The sequence below is a fragment of the Lagopus muta genome, chromosome 20 (genome assembly GCF_023343835.1).
Source record: "Lagopus muta isolate bLagMut1 chromosome 20, bLagMut1 primary, whole genome shotgun sequence".
Lineage (NCBI taxonomy): Eukaryota > Metazoa > Chordata > Aves > Galliformes > Phasianidae > Lagopus > Lagopus muta.
Window position 1 is genome coordinate 2,104,107 of NC_064452.1, and position 18,017 is coordinate 2,122,123.

Consider the following 18,017-nt stretch of genomic DNA (forward strand, 5'->3'; position numbering starts at 1 on the left):
GGGGAGTACACACAATTGAAGGAAAGGCAGAGGCAGAGATGGGCTTTGCAGAAGTAAGGACAGCCGGCAGGGAGTCAGCAGGGAAGGCTCCTCTCTGCACTGAGCTGACGTGCAGGCAGCAATTTGGAAGCCTGAGTGATCATGGGCTCTGTTTGCTCTGAACGACTCCACCAGGAAGAGCAACCCTGGGGTGGTTGTTATACTTAAAGATGGGAAACAGCGTTATGTTGTTTTGGTATTTCGTGTACAACCAGCACACGGCTGAGATTTCACGTACTTACTGCACTACATATGTTTAACTTTATTATCCAGATGGGAAATTTTATATATATAATTTATTTATTTATGTTTTCTGGATTCTCAGTTTGCCATTATTATTCCTCCTGCTTGAAATTACCTCTAGTTAGTGTATCCTTCTCATTAAGTTCTATTTTGTTATTGCCATGTAATAAATGAATTCAACATACTTCTAAAAGGAACTTCCTGGATCTGTACACCAGTAGTTTCAAAGGAGTTGTTCAAATGTCCTTTAAAAATCCAGATCTTTGCAGAATGATTTTTAGTTCCTTTGAATTTTGTGGATGATTTTTAATATAGTTACAGGAAGCCTCATTTCAGAATTTCAGAACACTAATTCTTAATTGGTTATTGCGTTATTGTGACTGATGCATTCTCTCCAGCTATCACGTGAAAACCGTAAGAGATCTTAATGAGTGTTTTATGGCTATAATTAAAAAAAAAGAGACAAGTGAAACTATTTGCAAGAGCACATTTATCTTAGAGAGTTCTTTTATGGTTTACCCTCAATGTTTTCAAGAGTTTAGAAGCTAACAGCCCAAGAAGAGGGAGTTCTTGCAGTGGCAGCGCAGTGTTTCCTTAAGCAGTCACAGCTAATGAGGGAACTTTGTGCCCACCTCTCTGCTAATTCCTACTCTTCCGACTGCATTTCAGCAACTTTATAAACATTTCTAAGAACAGATTTTATTTTCGTGACGTCCAATTTTTTTAAATTAGGATTTCTATTTTCATGTAATGGGATCATTGAACAGGGATACCAGGCCTCGTTTTCTTCTGTGAGTATTTGGGTTTTGCTGGCAGGAGTTGCCGACAGTGAAAACAGAATTTTCAGGTTTGCTTCTTACATTACAAGGTGTAACAGATTGCAAGCTAATCTGTGTCACCTTCCTGCTCCAAAAAAAAGATGTTTCTAATGAAACTGCAGTTCATGGTGTTTCCTAAGGGGAAGCGAAGTTTCCCTAAAACTAACCTGTACTTCCTGCGCCCTACAGGAAACAGGATTAAGTGGTAAAGGGAAGCAAATTTAATTTCTGACTGAGCATTGGATTGATTGGGGTAAACAGGAACAGGGCAGATACCGTTTCATGGGGAGCTGCATCATTGCATTCGAGCAGTGTGCTGAAGCCTGATATGTTCTTCAGCCGCAGTCGCTGTTTGTGAAACAGTACTGGCAGGCAGATAAATGAACTCGGTAAGGTGTTTTGGGGGCTGCCAATCTGTGTTAATTTTTGGATGCCTATTGTATACCTGTGTAGGACTTTGTCAGATTAGCCGGGACTTGCCCGTCTTGATCCGTGTTTTATATACTAAATGCTGGAAACAGCACTGTGTATAGGAATTAAAATACTTTCAGATGTGTACAAACAACAATAATGAACAAGGGCACATGCTGAAACAGTTCTTTACTATTCTTACATGGTCATCTGGAACTTCTTAGAGAGGAGTCCATCAACACGGAGGGGTCAGTTTTCAAAGCAGTGTACAGGGATTTAGCCGCGCGACTCCTATTGACGTTAATGGGAGTCAAACGGGTAAATCCCCACGCACCGCTTTGAAAATTTACTACTAAGCCTCTTGACTTCTCACTACATACTTTGATTGTAACAGTAATCCATGGTTAACATAATTTTCCCGACAATAATGTCAAACATACTTTTGAAGTCAGTGAATTATAGAAATAGTTACCTCTTCCATAATTCCTTAAAGATGGCCATCAGATGGATTTCACCACAGGTTCATGCAGTTGAAATTATTTTTTAGCTCGGGAAAGAATATATGTGTTATCCTTAAGTACAGAGCTGATAGTCTGCTCACAGTCTCAGTATTTGAAGTGTTGAACGGCCTTAAGGTACTCCATCCTGAGTGTTGGGTTCTAGCTCTGCCCAGACTTAAATGCTCATTGTAGATGACTGCTTTCCAATGGGAACACGAGAGAGGAAGCTGGAACTTTAGCACAGAGAACATTTACCTGATTGCAGTGCAACCAAGAGTAACAGTAAAGCCTGAGTACCTGACCAGTACTGTTAGGGAAAACAAAACGTAGCTGATGACTGTCAGACCAGTGTAAGGTAAGGAGCAAGTAAAGCAGTCAGCCAGGCTGGGGTAAATCGAAGAATTCATATCCTGCTTAGAGTCCTGGCTGTTCCTGGAAGATTAAAGTTCTGATACAGAGAAAAGGATGGTCTATAAAGCACCCAGTAAACTGGAGTCAATATACAAATAATGAATAAATCTGTAAGTCAATTGGTGTTATGAAATAACTCATGGGCTGGGTAAAATCCTGGTTTACGGATTTTTTAATGTGTAATTTTATGATGTTTGTGCATATAAGAATCTCAGAAACAGTCGTAACATGAGAAAAACTGAGTGGGAAGAAGCTTTGTGTAGAAGAGGATATTTTAATTTGCATGGAATGCTTCTGCAGAAGTTCACATGCTAAAAAATGCATTGAAAACAGAACATCTATCACTAACGTGCAGTCATGAGTAGAAGTACATAGAGTATGCCAAAACAGTTTGTTTTAAACATGACTGTACGAATCCTGTTTGAAAGGAGAGCTTGGTCTTTGCTTTACCGTCCAAGATAGAGCAGAGGTAGAGCCAGCAGTCAGATCGGTGCTGGAAGGGAAAGCAGAGGAGTGTGCCTGCATGAGACTGGATCAGCAGTTGTCAGACTGGAAGTGCAAGGCCCTCAGTGACGTGAGTCACCTGGCTGTGGGACACCACATCCACCTCTGGTGGGAGTGAGATCACATTGTCAGATGGAGAAAAGTGGGACCTGCTGGTTTGGGGTGGCAGCACGCAGACCTGCATCACATTCTGCTTGTCACATGTGGCGTGGTGTCACCAGTGCGGCAGTAGTTGCAGCAGTGTGAAGTTGGTCATTCAGATTGAGGCGCTTAAGAGTAGTCCTGAAGTCAAGAATGTGGTTACTGCAGGTCTCTCAACCATCTCTGATCATTTTAGTTTTAACTTAGGAATCACAGAAAAAACATCAAAGTCAGATGTTAGCATGTGATTCATATGAAATCAGTGGTGTGTAATCTGTGTTTTTATACCTGTTTCCCTCGGACATCGCTACAGCCTGCATGTAGAGGAAGGTCAGGCTGGATGTGATGAACTGGTTAAGAGCACGTTGTGTCTGTGCCTACTAGATTTTACCATCTTATTTCGAACGATAAATTTTGTGTATTCAATTGGGAAAAAGAAAAGCTTTCTGGGTGTCTGCACATGTGTATGGCAGGCAGCACAGAACAGTCTTTATAGTCTGCAAATGCCGTTGTTTGCTCTTAATTTGGACGAACTTACATCCCTTGGAAAACAGCACATTGGAAATTTCATATATAACTCAATTAAATTGAATTGTCTAAAGCTTATTTATATAAATGAGAAAATTAAAACTTTTTGGTTCAGAAAGTACACACAACTGAGTAAAACTGGTGATTTATTGTTCACAAATCAAAACCATAAGTGTGCACACCAATTGAGCTGTAGTGTTTCTTTGTTCCAACACTTCTTTGCTGCTGAAAGATGTCAATTTGTAATGTTTGAATGAATAAAGATTTGTCTTTGGTCTAGGTATTTATCATATAATTATCCCATCCATGAACAAAAGCACCGTTTGTTAATTCCAGTATTTGCCAGGCATATGTATTTCTCTAGGTCTTGCTCACGCGTCAAAAATGCCTATGCAAGTTATTCCCAAGTTTAATATAAATTGTCTGTTTTCTAATTTATCAGTAATGGTAAAGTTTCAAAACATTTTTTTCTGTATTAATCATTGAGCTGTGCTAATAGGAATGGAGTTTCAGAGGACACTTTGTTTTGGCTCGTGAAGCGTTTCTCTCCACAGTCATTTCTTGCAGTTAACACACAAACTCCAAAATTTGACCCTTGCCTTTAGTGATCTTCAGTGTGGTAGTAAGATTAATCTTGCAAATGCAGAGAACGGAGTCTGAGGATTTATTTTGTTACTTTACCTTTACACTGATAACCACCTGCAGCTTTTATTTGGGGGATGAAAATGAGAGGGCTGTGTTCAGGTCAACAAAGAAGGTGAAGAACAATAATTTCCACTCCAGTTCTGATTTTCCTTAGTTGAAGGTGCAGTGGTTCAGTAGAGCCAGTCGGGAAAAGAGATGAGAATGCATTCCAGATTTAGAGCTGGTGTAGATCAGTCTTCATTGTAAGGAGGACGGAGTCTCAGGTCCCTAACAGTACTTCCGAGCAGCTCAGAGGTGGTTTTGCCTCTGACCAAATGTTTATGGCAAAGCTCAGATTTCTGCTGTGGGTAGTGCTCCAGTTTTTAAAGCATGACCTTGAAAGCATGCCAGCGTGCTTATGTTTTCTGTGGTTATGAATTAGCCTTAGAAAATCGTGTTCTGCTCTACTGCTTAAATAAAAATGGCATGTTTTAATTCTCACCTTGGATTTCTAATAAATGCTCAGTTTTGTTGTATTCTTCTTCAGTCTGCAGATATTTGTAAAAATTCCTGAATCTTTGTGCATTTTTAGAGTAAGTGAACTGAGTTGTATTCTGACATTTGGCGTATGTGCATTCCAGATGATGGAGCAAGTATGGCAAGAAGTTAAAAACTGGCGTAACTCAGACCCTAGATTGGATTGGATTACTGACACCTGAAATTGCCAGCAAAATATCTCTGGAGGAAGGGCTTGCTCTTTACGCACATGTGTTACACAATGTTTTCCCAAAGAAAGAAGAAGGACAAATGTGAAATTAAAAACACGGCTTAATACAAAGCTTTTGAATTATTGTGAACATTACAGAGAGGTTCTCTGAAAACTCAAAAGCTGTGTGGTACGGTGTAGGAATAGCAGCACTGATGTGTGTGGGGCGGTCGTATCTCCAGTTGGAACTCAAAGATTTAGGCAGGAAGATATTGCATTACTTTGGAGCTGAAGTTCCTGGAAATGTCCCCCTGACCGTGGACTTGGTCTTGTCCTGGAACTGAATGCTTGATAGCGATACAAGACGTGTGTGACCCAGAAACACGGAAAGAATCTCTTACATTTTTAGGTCGTATTTGCTTCTGTAAATTCAAGGCCATTTTTAAGCTGGAAATAAAAAAAGTCTGTATGTATATCTGTAATAAGGAGCACAGCCATGGCAAATCTCCAGTGAGGATCACTTGTCTTATGAGGCCATATCTCAGAAAGTGCTGCTTGCTCCACTCGGGCAGTGGGAGTAAGGCGTGCTTTGCCTGCGGCGAGGCCGGGCCCGTCATTATGGGATCCTGCTATCGAAACCAGACTCTCTTTAAATGCCTGCTTTTGTGATAGGTGTGGCGCATAAATGCTATTTTATTAAATAGCAAAATAAATTATTGAGGTTTGACCTCAGCTGAGGCTTTATCACTGTTGCCCCGCTGGTGAACTTGGAGGCAGAGCCGTCCCGTGGAATTCCGCATGTCGTCACTTCTCGGTGGAAAGAGTTAATGCTGCGTCTGAGCTGCACTGAGACGGGCGCTCCTGCCTACGCAGGGCCAAGCAGTGCTGTGCTTCCGCAGGGAGAGAAAGGCGGGAGTGGAAAACCAAACCTGTTGTTCGATTTGAACAATTTCTTTTTTACTCTGAAGCAGTCTTGGGCTGCCCTGCAGCTCAGTGTGCCCTGAGGGGCAGGAACGCACCCACAGCGCCCTGCGCTGCGCTTGGCAGCTGAGGCGTTGCCCCTAGGACAGAAAGAACAAAAAATTCACAGCAGTCCATAAAGTTCCTGTTGGTTGGAAAGCAGAAACATCTGCTGGAGATGTGAAGTTTGTTAGCAGAGCTCCATAAGGGAAGGCTGCAGCTGGCTGGCTGTGCCCTTGGAAGCAGGCAGCTCTGCAGGCTGCATTTCTTGTGGGGCGTGGAGAGCTGTGGGGAAGTTTGGGGCCACAACAGAAGGCGTCAAAATAATGGCAAGGAATTAGAATGGGCATTATGGTCGCGTTCAGATGCGTGCTATGAACCGCCAGCTGTTTGTGGTCCAGGATGGTACCTGTGTTTTCTTAATACCACGCATGATACAGGACAGACGGACCCATCTGTAATTACAGGACAGGGGCGGTGCTGCTTTGTAAGCGCGCACGTGCAGCGCTGTGTTGCCGCAGCTGAGGGCGCACCGCGCTCCTCGGCACCGGAGCCTTTCCCGCCCTGCGGGCCGGCCGCGCGCTCAGCCCGCCCCGCCCAACTCGCACCGGAACCTCTCGCGAGCTGAGCTCGCAGCCCCTTCCTGCGTTGCCGCCATTGCGGGTATCGATGTCGATGTGCGCGCGTTGCTGTGCGTTCCTCAGTTCTGCCACAGGTGAGACCTGGAGGTGACTTTGGTACATCGCAGCCTTCTGAATAAGGATATACTGCGATTCCGAGGTGTTCAGAACGGCTCCATAGCTGAGGCTCCGTTTAGAAAACAGACTGAGAAAACAGGATGGAAATTCCTGTTTTTTGTCACATAATAACTGGGTTTGTGAGAACGCCATGCTGTTTATGGTGTGGAGGCGCCGCTCTGTATTTACTGGTCCAGCTGTGTCTGCTTTGCCATCCCGCTGTTATCGGGGTTCCCAGTCTGTGTGAAGTGCTGGCTGAGCAGCTGCCGTGAACAGCTCAGCCCTGTAACACTGGGGTTCTCAAAACTCAGTTTTAAGAAATCAGAGTTACGCTCAGGTGATGCTTATACAACAGTACTGGTTCTAATTCTTGTTCACTCTCCGATGTGCTTGGGGATCATCCCATGGCAGCATGAAGCCGCCCCTTCATGGCCACACACTGCAGCCCCCTGCGCTCAGCGCTGCCTGCTGCCCTGTGCCACACACGGCTCTACCACATGGGGAGTCCTTAAGGCCGCGCAGTGCCTCCACCACAGACTGTGAGCTTTGCTGCTGTGGCTGAAGGACTCAAGGACTGTGAATCATGAAATATGTGTCTTCGCAATATTGACTCTCATAGCATCTCTCTTGTTTGCGGTAGTGTTTTCCCCAAAGTTATATGATTAAATGGTGGTGGCTCTCAAGGTGCTTTTGTATGTTATATGGTCTGCAGAGCTGAATGTTTAAAGGTAATTTTTTCCATTTTCTCATTTTTTAGTGGTTCCACCAGGGAGCCCTGGGCCTATCACTCGACACGAGTCCTATGACAGCTTGGCATCCGACCACAGCGGGCAGGAGGATGAAGAGTGGCTGTCACAGGTACGTTCTGGAGAGTTCCGCTGCAGGAACCAAACAGTGCTCATCTCCACTAGGAGGAAAACTCACAACTTCACTTCAGAATTGAAAATAAACTTTTAAATTAGCATGTTTAAGATGGACTTCGCTCCCCAATTAACGTTGAATGAGTTTGATTATCTCTGAATTTTAAACAAACATATTAAAAGCCATGTACAACCCGTTTTTCTCCTGACATGGATCTTTTCAGATGTGGGTACAGAAGTTGGCTTGGCAAAATGGAGATGTGTTCAGTGTTTCACATACTGCATTTTAGCATAAAAATAGTAGATAATCCTGCTTGGTGGGATAGTTTCTTATGAGGTGAAATTGTGGCCATTTTAGCCATTCTTGCTTTGTTTTAGTGAGTGAAGATTCTTTTAAGAACCCAGTAAATACTTGATGATGTGGCTCAAAGTACAGCTTCAGTTGAAGAATGTAAGTTGTGAATAATATTCTGAGAATTAGATCCTGTTAGAAGTAAAAGTCTTGACAGGAAAAAAAAATAATGTATGGCTTTACCAAAGCAATTCTAGAGTACCTGATATGTGGATTTCATTCTGATGAAGCAGGTGGGTTTCCTTCTGTTTAAGGACAACATTGTTATGGGAGTGGTGCGTTAAATATCTTGCTGGGGTTTGTCACATGGTTTAATGAATATGAAACATTTGTAGATGTGATTTGCTTCTCCCAGTAGTGAACAAATCACAGACATTTTCCTAAAAGAAGAAGTTGGGTTTCCACATGTGTCCTTCAGGATGTTGCATTCAATGGCAAATCTATTCTTGTGAATCCACTCACCTGGTCCAGGTTTTCAAATGCAGCATCTAACTTATCTGCCTAGGCTGTCTCTAATTTCCCAAGGCATAATGATGGTAAAACTACCAAATGGCTGCGTGCGGTGGGAGTTCTGTCACTGTGCTCGTTGGGTCCAAGATTCCATCTGTAGTTTTACTTATTACCTGGTAAAGCCTCTCCAAAACTCTTTAGATAGTTGTGCTTACATCACTGTTGTGGTGACTTTCCAGTGTATAGTGAGAAAAAGTAAACAAACCTACATGATGGGCGTTCAATTGTTATTATTTCTTGGAAAGTAGGCGAGTCAAAGGAATTTAAGAATGCTCAAACTTCATCACATCCATCGCTCTACAAGACTAAATATATTTGTAATATAAAATGGGAAGTGACATCACTCAGAACACGTATAATTTGGAGATTGCTTCAGGAATGTGAAATCTTTGCTAAGTGACACGAGCAGTGATACCTATTTTGAGCACGAAGGTGCGAGCATTCTCTAAGCAAGCCACTTTAGATTAAGCCTAAAGTGTAAGTATGTTTTTCAAAATTAAAGTGTTGTTATCAACAGTAACAGCATGCAGTGAAAAAACACTGCCCTTCACTTCAACTTTTCAATTAGAACAGTGGGTAATGTGTGCTGTCAGTGTGAAGTAGATACAATATGTTTGTCCTGCACACAACAGGAGAGTGAATAGGAACATCTGGCCATAGCCTCAGTAAAATTGCAGAGGCATCTGTTTACCTCTCGGCTCTGTGACACTGATGGTTTCAAGCTTAAAATATACAGATTACTTTATCTGTGGCCTAATTTACACTGCTACATAAAAGCTACTTGACTCAGAAACATCTACAGTCAATCTGAGTTACGCTAGGATAAATGCAGGGATGGAAATAGTGCTAAATAGGCTGTGCATTTGTCGCCTTATATTAGCAGAGAACTTAGAACAACGTTATCCAGTGTTTAAAATTCCTTCTTAAGGAATTAGAGTCAGTGGTACGTGTATGCATGCACAAAGAAAACCCTAAGATACATATCTGTGTCAAATAGATAGAAAAATATATTTTCATGGGTTTCCTTGCTAAATTGTATTCCCATCGTGGAGCTGATAGTTATTTTAATGTAGAAGTATAGGAAGTTTGCAGTCTATTTTTGTCATTGTAAAAACATGAGTTCAGCAGAGCTTAATATTTTCATATTGCCTGCTTCTGATCTTTAAAGGCAGATTCTTTATTCAGTTGTTACTGAGGACTGATGCTTTGTTTGCCCTTCTGATTACAAGGCCCAATTCTGATCACATACATTTTCAGCAGCATTACCATCTCAGTTTCACAGTTGTTCACACTCCTGTAGTTGGCTTCTTTAGGACCCTGCACAAATTTCTACTCAGCAGTTTATAGTTAATAACATGGTGAGACATTTTTCAAAATATTTTGGATGCTTCATTTACTAGAATAGTTTGTTTTCTCAACTTCATATCTAGGCTGTCACTGGTAGAGAAGATTAGTGTTTGTTAGGTGCACCTCCTGTATTCTCTGTGCCTGTTGGAAGTAGGGGTGGAACTGTGAAGCTCTGTGTGTGTATCCACACACAAACATGCCCACAGGTACATATCTCAGATACACCTATCATGTAATGGATGTGTGGTTGTTCAGTGCAAACAATCACCCCTACCTCTGTCTTAATTCTGAGAATTCATTTAAATGAAGGTGTGTATGTAACTGTCCTTCTAAACTCAGTAGCTGCACACACACACATCTGTATTGCATCTGCACAGAAATGAACTTGACCCGAGGTGCTCAGTGTCTCACAGTGCACGTCACATTGCTCCCTGTCACCAACCTTGCTGCTTTCCAGCAAGATGGTCTCTGCCAGTGCTATCCTCAGTATGCCAACACTAATTATGAGCTTCGGTTTGAAATACAGTTCACACTATATGCCTGTGAAACAGTGCTGTTTGGAGTGTGAACTTTGAGAAGGCAGCCGGAACAAAGCTGGAACAGCTTGTTTTTAGAAAGTGCATCCCTTAGACTGACACGAATATTTGGGGAATGCAGACTTCCAGTTCCTCTGCGCACTCCACGTGGATGCTGTCAGAAATGTGTTCCCCCACTCGCTGCCACAGCACTGGCTGTTTAGTGGTCGTGCTACAGCATCTATTTGGTGTGAGCCGTTCCCTCTGTTCCCACAGGTCGAGATAGTGACCCACACCGGGCCCCACCGGCGCCTCTGGATGGGCCCTCAGTTCCAGTTTAAAACCATCCACCCCTCAGGCCAGACCACCGTCATCTCATCCAGCTCCTCAGTGCTGCAGTCACACGGTCCCAGCGACACCCCGCAGCCGCTTCTGGACTTCGATACAGATGATCTTGATCTCAACAGTCTCAGGTAAAAATAAAATGAATTTCCAAGCTGTTTCACATTTGTTGTGTGAATCACTTATCTTATGCTTAAATGAGGCCATCTGTATAGAGCACGCAGTGCTTTTCATCAAGCTTGTCCAGATGAAAGTCTTAGAAGTGTATGACAGCAGCAATAAAGATTCATCCAGGTCAAACAGCTTAGATTCACTTTTGCCACTTCTTGTGTAAATTACAGTGAAAGATCATACAGAGTCTGGTGGCCTTGCTCAGCATCATCTTGGCTTTGCAGTTTCTGCATTGCTTAAAAAATTAATTCTCTCAGACATGAGTAGGAATGTAGTGCCATAGATCTAGGTGCTGACTAGATGAAGCAGTCAGAGTGTTGGAACAGTAAGGGAGAGTAGAGAGATTAAAACAAAATGAACATGTATGTATTCATGTGCACATACTACAAAAGGAGCAGGCGGTTACGAAAGGTGTCTCTTCTCCTGAACTGCTGAAGAAATTGGTGTTGTTCAGAAGGGCCTGGAGGAACTGTAAGCAGTTCAGGTCAGTTGGGTGTTTTTGTGGGGAGGCAGCTAACATCTGAGATGCAGTGGAGAGGTGCTCACTGGGTGTACCATCCTAACCTGCCTGCGGATGGGTTGTCTGTTCCTTGGCCCCTGAAAGCAAAGTAAAATTCCAGCAGGGCAGTTGATTTGAAAATAAATAGTTGCTCAATTGCTTGTTTGTTTTTGGCTTGTGATTTAATTACAGCCCATGTGAGCGCTGATTTGACACAGGTGGTGACTGTAACTTATCATTTAGGATTCAGCCGGTTCGTTCAGAACCTGTTAGCATGCCCGGCTCATCGCGTGCTGTTTCTGATCGCAGAGGAGTTTCAACAGTGATTGATGCAACTTCAGGTAAGAAGGTGCTGTTTTTTGTTTTCTTTGGTGCTCGTGGCATTCATCGATCTGGTTTTCTCTTTGTCTGGTAACACAGTCACTAACAGTGCTGTACACTTGAAGGGTTGTCACAGTTTTCAGCTGCGCTCACTGGTAAGTGCTGTCTTACACAAATGTATCTCAAAGATTGTGATGACTTTTCCTCTTACCACTCGTATCTGAAGTCACAGCATTGTCATAAAACGCAAACACTGTATTCACATTAAGCTAGAGAATGCTTAAAAATACCCATTCTAAAAAGCAGAACGTTTGCAAACATTGACACTGAAATGCTTTTATTAATGAATGCCTGAAGCCTAGGATATTACAATTCAATCTCATTTATAAAATACATTTCATTGAAATGTAATCATAAATGTAATTTATTTCTGTGAACGGTCAAGACAACATGGAAGTTTAACTGATGTTTGTCTAACAGAGGCACATTTTCACTGCTCTGCTCTGGAAGAGTGTGTGTAAACGTAATATTGCAGTGGTTCATTAATATCAACACAGCAATGTATGCGCTGTAAAGTTTTTCCTTTTTCATGGTGCTGGGATATAGTCTATATAAAGAAACAAAGACAACAGAGCTTTATATTCCAGTACAGCTGTATAGCGTCTGAAGGTTCCACACAGCAGGATTTTGTCAAATAAAATCTCTCACAAGTAGAATTATTAAACACACAGCATTAGTCAAACAGTCAAGTCAGAGAGGATTTTAATCTGTAGTGATTTGAAAATCCCTCGAGACTGCTGATTGGATTGAGGTTAAACTGTAAAAGGAGACTGTAACACATACAGAAACTGATTTCTGAAGGTTGTTTTAAAGAGTGTTAAAATAAAAGCTCCTGTTCCAGACTCTGTTTGCTGTACGTGTAAATTCCGAGTCCAAGATTCTGCATCGTTTGCCAAATTAATTTATTTGAGTATTACAGGATATTTCTTAGATCTGTTTATAACTGTGTTCAGTAATAACTGCATTTATGTTGGATATTGAGGATTGTCATTGTAAATTCCATTTTCAAGTATCGAAAACCAGTTAAATTAATTCCCATTGAGCTTGGACATCTGATGGTGGTTCTTTAAAGGGAATTATATTTGTTTTAGTGTATGTGAGTGTAATTTTGAAAGTTCTGATTTGCTGTGTAATCTGTGTGCATTACCTCTGGAAGCTTCAGTTACAGCAGTGCTTCTGTCTGTATCTGACACTTCAGATTCAGAGTGATTAATGACATGGCTGTCCCTTGCTATCAGTGTGACTCTGCCAGGTGATACAGATAGAGGCATCTGCATTATCAAGGTTGGCTTCTTTTGTATTTTTTTTTCCTAAGTGTGAATGGAGCAGTGCAGTTCCCTGGAACAGGGATATGTATTAATTCTGAAACACAGCTACTCTGTAACAGTACCACATTCCAAAGCTGTTTTGTTCCAACAACACTGGAAACAATGAACCACATTCGGACCCTACTTCTGTGCTGAGCAGCCTTTCCTATAGAATAGAGGGGCCTTAATGTGAAATGGCTCATATGAATGTGATGAAGCTCCACTGGTAATGCCTTTAACATGTGTGTCCATATTAAAATTGCCAAAGTCAATTTTATACATTGTTATGACACTAAAAATATATTTACTGTACAGCAGTGACTCCATTTTATTATAACACCTCATAAGTTTCTTATAAACAATACATGGGTTTTGTTAGAGACATGCTGATAGCAGTATTTATTTAGCTTCGCTGCCAGGCTGTTGCAGTTTGAATTGATTTTTGATTCAGGGACTTGAACATCGATTTGCAGTTTTCATATTGCCTGGTCCTTAGTTCCTTCCCATGCAGAAAGTATTTGTCCAAACTTAGGGTGGATGTGTGTGTGTGTGAAATGGTGTAGGAGTTCTACAGGGTCAAGGAGACATGAGAAAAAACACGTGTAGTTTTTTGAAATCTCGTACTGCCCTTGTAATAGAGTTGGGCAGCAGGAAGAGGAGCAGTGCTTCCTTTCTTCCTACCTTGGAGGCGTGTAGAGGACTGCATTCAGCTCAGCTCTGCATGTGAAGGTTTTATTTCAAAACTTTATATGCAGCATTGCGTTATTTTAATACTGTATCCCACTACAGTAAATATGCTCACTTCCTGCTAGTACTGAGGCATACTGTAAGTGGTTTGTGTTCTTTGTGGAAAATGAATTTATTGGAAAATACGTATTTAGGTTTGAAGCATTTTTTTAAGTAGGTCATAAATTTTTGCTGGCTAAGTTGAACCAGGAAGTGATCCTTCAGCTCTGCCCCGTGCATGCGAGCCTGGTGCACTTTATAAAGATGTTTATCTGGTGTTGCTTAGAGACACAACCAGCGTGGCGCCTCTCCTTATCTGACTCCATCGCTTGTTCTTCCTATCAAAAGATTTCAAGTACATGTTTATCATCTGTAATTTTTCCATCATTCTTTTTAGCTTCCTTCCGTCTCTCCGTTGGTGAGAACTTTGTCATTGCAGCTAATAAGACATCTGTGCAGGTTTTTTAATTGTGATTTGTGCACGTGTCTGTACAGTGATGCTGTACTAATGGCAACGTTCTCTCACAAAGGCATTTGAAAAAAAAAATACTCATTTGAACGGAGCAAAACTTAATTATGAGAGTATTTTCAAGGTGGATATCAGTATCTGTAAAGATAGTGGATACATAAAGAAAAAAGGTAGAGGTCAATATAATTATCTCAGTTTCACTTAAAATTTTTCTAAGCTATTGTTCTCTGTGTTTGTTTTTTTATCTTTAATCAGTAAGATAAGTTTGCAAAAATGCAGGCACCTGAAGCTGCTGGACGTGCATCCTAAGCACACACGTATGGGTTGGACGCATCACAGAGAACATACCCTCAGGGATTAAATGCACTGTAATTTCAGATGTTGTTCCAGAGCCACAGTTTAATGTTGAAGGGACAAAACTTGAGTTTAAAGCTTTGTAGCACAGGAAGTTTATAATATGCACTGAAGGGAAGACTTTACTCATGGCAGAAACACACTGTATATGGGAGAGGCGTGCAGTAAGTCAGGTTATGTTCAAGACTTCCTTTGGACAGCAGAGTGGAATAGAAAACTGGTAAGTGTCCATCTGCAGGAGATGCTGCAGCTGAGCATCAAACAGTTCAGACATCTAAACCAACAATCTCTGAGATCTGTAGGGCAACAAGAGGTGTCTACCACAGAATGATCTGGCTCTATTTCAAACTATTCTGCTGGCATGACTTTAAAACTTTAACTGTAGACGTTGATTGCTGTTCCTTTCTTTGGTGTGACTTGAATTACATATGATTTTTGGATAGCTGAGGTATCTACAAAATTACTGGAACTAATGTGGGAAGCAGCAGCATCGCCTAGGTAGGCAGCTGAGTATCTGCAGTGATGAATGGGTGCTTTTCAGAAGTTTTATACTCTAACCTGTAGCTGAGTAATGTATGTGTTACCTGAAAAATCACAACTTACAGAACTCTGTTACAAATAGCTAATGGAGGAATTGAAGGCTGCAGGAAGGCTGGAGAATCTGCATGGAACAGCAAATCTGAACTGGCAGAAATAGAAGAGCTCTAGAGCAAGGATGTTGCAGCTGTTCCTGATCACACAGCTGCACTGAGTCTGTATGGGCAGACATTTCCTTTAAGCTGCAACAAATGTGTTGTTGAAGGGCGTGGGTATTCAGGTGTGCTGTCATACCTGTAAATTCAGTCCTGCTTGGTTAAGAAATCTGTCTGCATCTGTCTTTTTTTTATGAAAAGCAGAGTGCATTCCCTCATGCAAACAAGTTTTTGAACACTTAGCAGTCAAGTAATGATTTTGTTACATTGTCAACTCAGCAAAAAAAAAAAAAAATTGGCCAGGAAGAAGCTGTCTGATCTTTCGCATCAACGTTTTCCTTTCCTACGATCCGTTTCTTTCTTGCCTAGTACAGAAATTGGTTATGGTAAGAAAATGTTGATGAATGAAATGTGGTTTTTTGTGCTTTTTTTCCCCTTTGGTTGTGTGTAGGCCAGGCAGAACATCTATATTCTCTTCTAAAACCTGGCATGCGCTGTGCTTCTTAGGGACGCACACATCATTTTTTAATGAGGATTGTTTATTACTGTTGTATGAAACACTGACAACACGAAGCTTTCTTCTGGTTACTTCAATCAATGCCCTCTTAAAGCTGGCTTATAGTTTAGTACTTCCCTCCTCTTTGTTTGCCACCAGTGTCTGTGAATAGATGGCAGTGGGCTTAATGAGCAGAACTGATGTGGGACTGGGGTTTAATGGGGGTGGGAGGTTGCCTCCCTCCCTCTGCCTGTAAGGGATCTTTCATTGTTCATCACCACACCTGTGAGACAGGGACCCTGGGACAGATTCTTACTGTCCAGCAATGCTCTCACTTGGAATTTAATAAACACTTCTGCTGTCACACCTTAAACCATCTGAGCTCTTTTCTGTTGTACGTGCGATCAAATATTTATTCCCAAACGCTGTACATCAGAAAGTGCTGCCTTGGAGTAGCGGAGATCAGTTATTCAGGTAGTAAAGATGTGTGAATGCAGCTGGCAGATGAAGTCACCAACATTATGAATTCCCAGGCTGTCCTTATTGCCACAGGCAATAACTGACAGGCCTGAGCGGGCGGCGGTTTCCCGTTACGGGTGCTGGTAGGGCCCGAGGATCCCGGTGTCATGGATACTTGAGCTGCCCTGCTTGAGTGGAGCCGGCCAGCGCTGCGGGGCCTCGCACAGAGCTGTAACCGATCCGGTCTGGAATCCTTGACCCGAACCTGTAATTACCTGGATGGTATAAAGGTGGATTGTTGTTGCAGGTAGAGATTGCGCTCAGATCCTCCGAGCATAATGCTGAGCTTTGAAGCCAGGGAACAGCTTTGGCCCTTGGTCTGTTCTTCACAGCAATCGAGAGGTTTTAATAATGGTCATATAACAAGCTGTTCTTAGGGGGCATCACCTGTGCAGTAACAGAACACATGCCCAGCACTTTTGTTCCTCTGCGCTCCGTCAGCTTAAATTTAAATGTGTTGAAGTTATGTTTCTTTCCTGTAACAGCTTGCAAGCAAATTATATTAATGAGATACCTATTTGAAACACTTAGTATGTTTCTCATTTGAAAAGTGTTTTTTGGAGTATTTCCAGGTTAATTTATACAGTTTGGGATATGCTCAGGTTTTCTTTTAGTGACGAAATATCACACGCCTGCATGTGTGTGTGCTTCCTCCATCCTATTTGGCTGCCTTGCTAAATGAGTGTGTGTGTGTGTGTGTGTGTGTGTGTGTGTGTGTGTGTGAGCTGAATACTACAGAATTCTGGTACTTAGATATTTTTTTTTTTTCAACTTGATCTAGTTCATCTAATTTGAGAAAATGTTATCTGATGATTTCTAAAGAGGGCCTTAAGACTAAAGCGAATTCATCAGGCTCCAAGATGCCACTGCAGTGTACGTGATTACATCTAGAAACAGCTATGCCCTATAGACTATGAAGATGTGAAGAGAAATTAAAACGACTTGACACTACGACTGGGCACTTGCTTCTGGATCGTTGCCTGGCTTGGGAAAAGACTCAGCTGCAGGGATACATGGAGTAGCATTAATGTCTTGAAACACCAGTGGGTGTTTACTGCAGGCAGGAAGAGTATACTGAAGAGGAAGTGCATGGGACAGTGAGCAGCAGCAGATTAGTTCTATAGTAATCTATTTTTGCCCCTCTGATGTTATAGGTGGATTTGCCTGCTGTTTGCTCTGTGCAGCATGGTGTGGGACTCTGCCCCATGCAGGTGACAGGGAAGGCTGCTGATCCTCATTCCATACTGCCTTGGGTTTTGCTGAGGAGCCTGGTGGCAGCTAAAGCAGTTCATCTCTTCTAAGGTGGTTGTGCTTTGACCAGTGTGTGTCCAATAGCTACCACAGGTGAGAAACTCACAATGGATTCTCCGAAACAATAAACGCAGTGCTTTCCACATTGCTGTCATAGCTGGATGGTAACGTAACTGTGACCTAAGCAGCATGCAGACCAGGTACTGGATAATGAGTTTTCTTCACATACAGAGATGAGTCACAGTGAGGCCTCCAGGGGTTACGTTAATGGTCATTGGTGCAGTCCTCTGCTGCTCAAAGACAGTTGTTCTCGTGTCACACAACCTGCTTGATGCGTGTTCCAGTGGTCCATTAATGCAGACAGCAGAGTGTCTTATTGCTTAAGTGTTACATACTGACTTCCAGCTGGGAAAGCCACCTTCAGTTCATATAATGGCTTGTCAGCTGAAAAATAGCAGTGTGCTAGAGCGTGCTCTATTCCAAGCACGTAAGTGCTGATTGTTTATCTATGGGGAAAAAAATCCAAAATGCACAGTGGTATTTTGCATATCAGTAGCTAAAGCACATTCATTCTAAATATTAGTTTGCCTTATATATCCTTTTA

At 42.1% G+C, this 18,017-nt stretch overlaps 1 protein-coding gene across 18 annotated transcripts in view; it reads left to right on the forward strand.

The window, feature by feature from the left end:
* BCAS3 (BCAS3 microtubule associated cell migration factor) overlaps positions 1 to 18,017 on the forward strand; it is a 302,474-nt gene that overhangs the window by 128,902 nt on the left and 155,555 nt on the right. For 17 of the 18 annotated variants that reach the window (XM_048967281.1, XM_048967283.1, XM_048967290.1 and 14 more), the window contains 3 exons: positions 7,380 to 7,480; positions 10,483 to 10,679; positions 11,462 to 11,559. In XM_048967281.1, the coding sequence (XP_048823238.1) occupies positions 7,380 to 7,480; positions 10,483 to 10,679; positions 11,462 to 11,559 (396 nt within the window). Of the gene's footprint in view, positions 1 to 7,379; positions 7,481 to 10,482; positions 10,680 to 11,461; positions 11,560 to 17,316; positions 17,507 to 18,017 lie in introns of all 18 variants that reach the window. The other variant, XR_007380784.1, reaches the window with a different exon arrangement.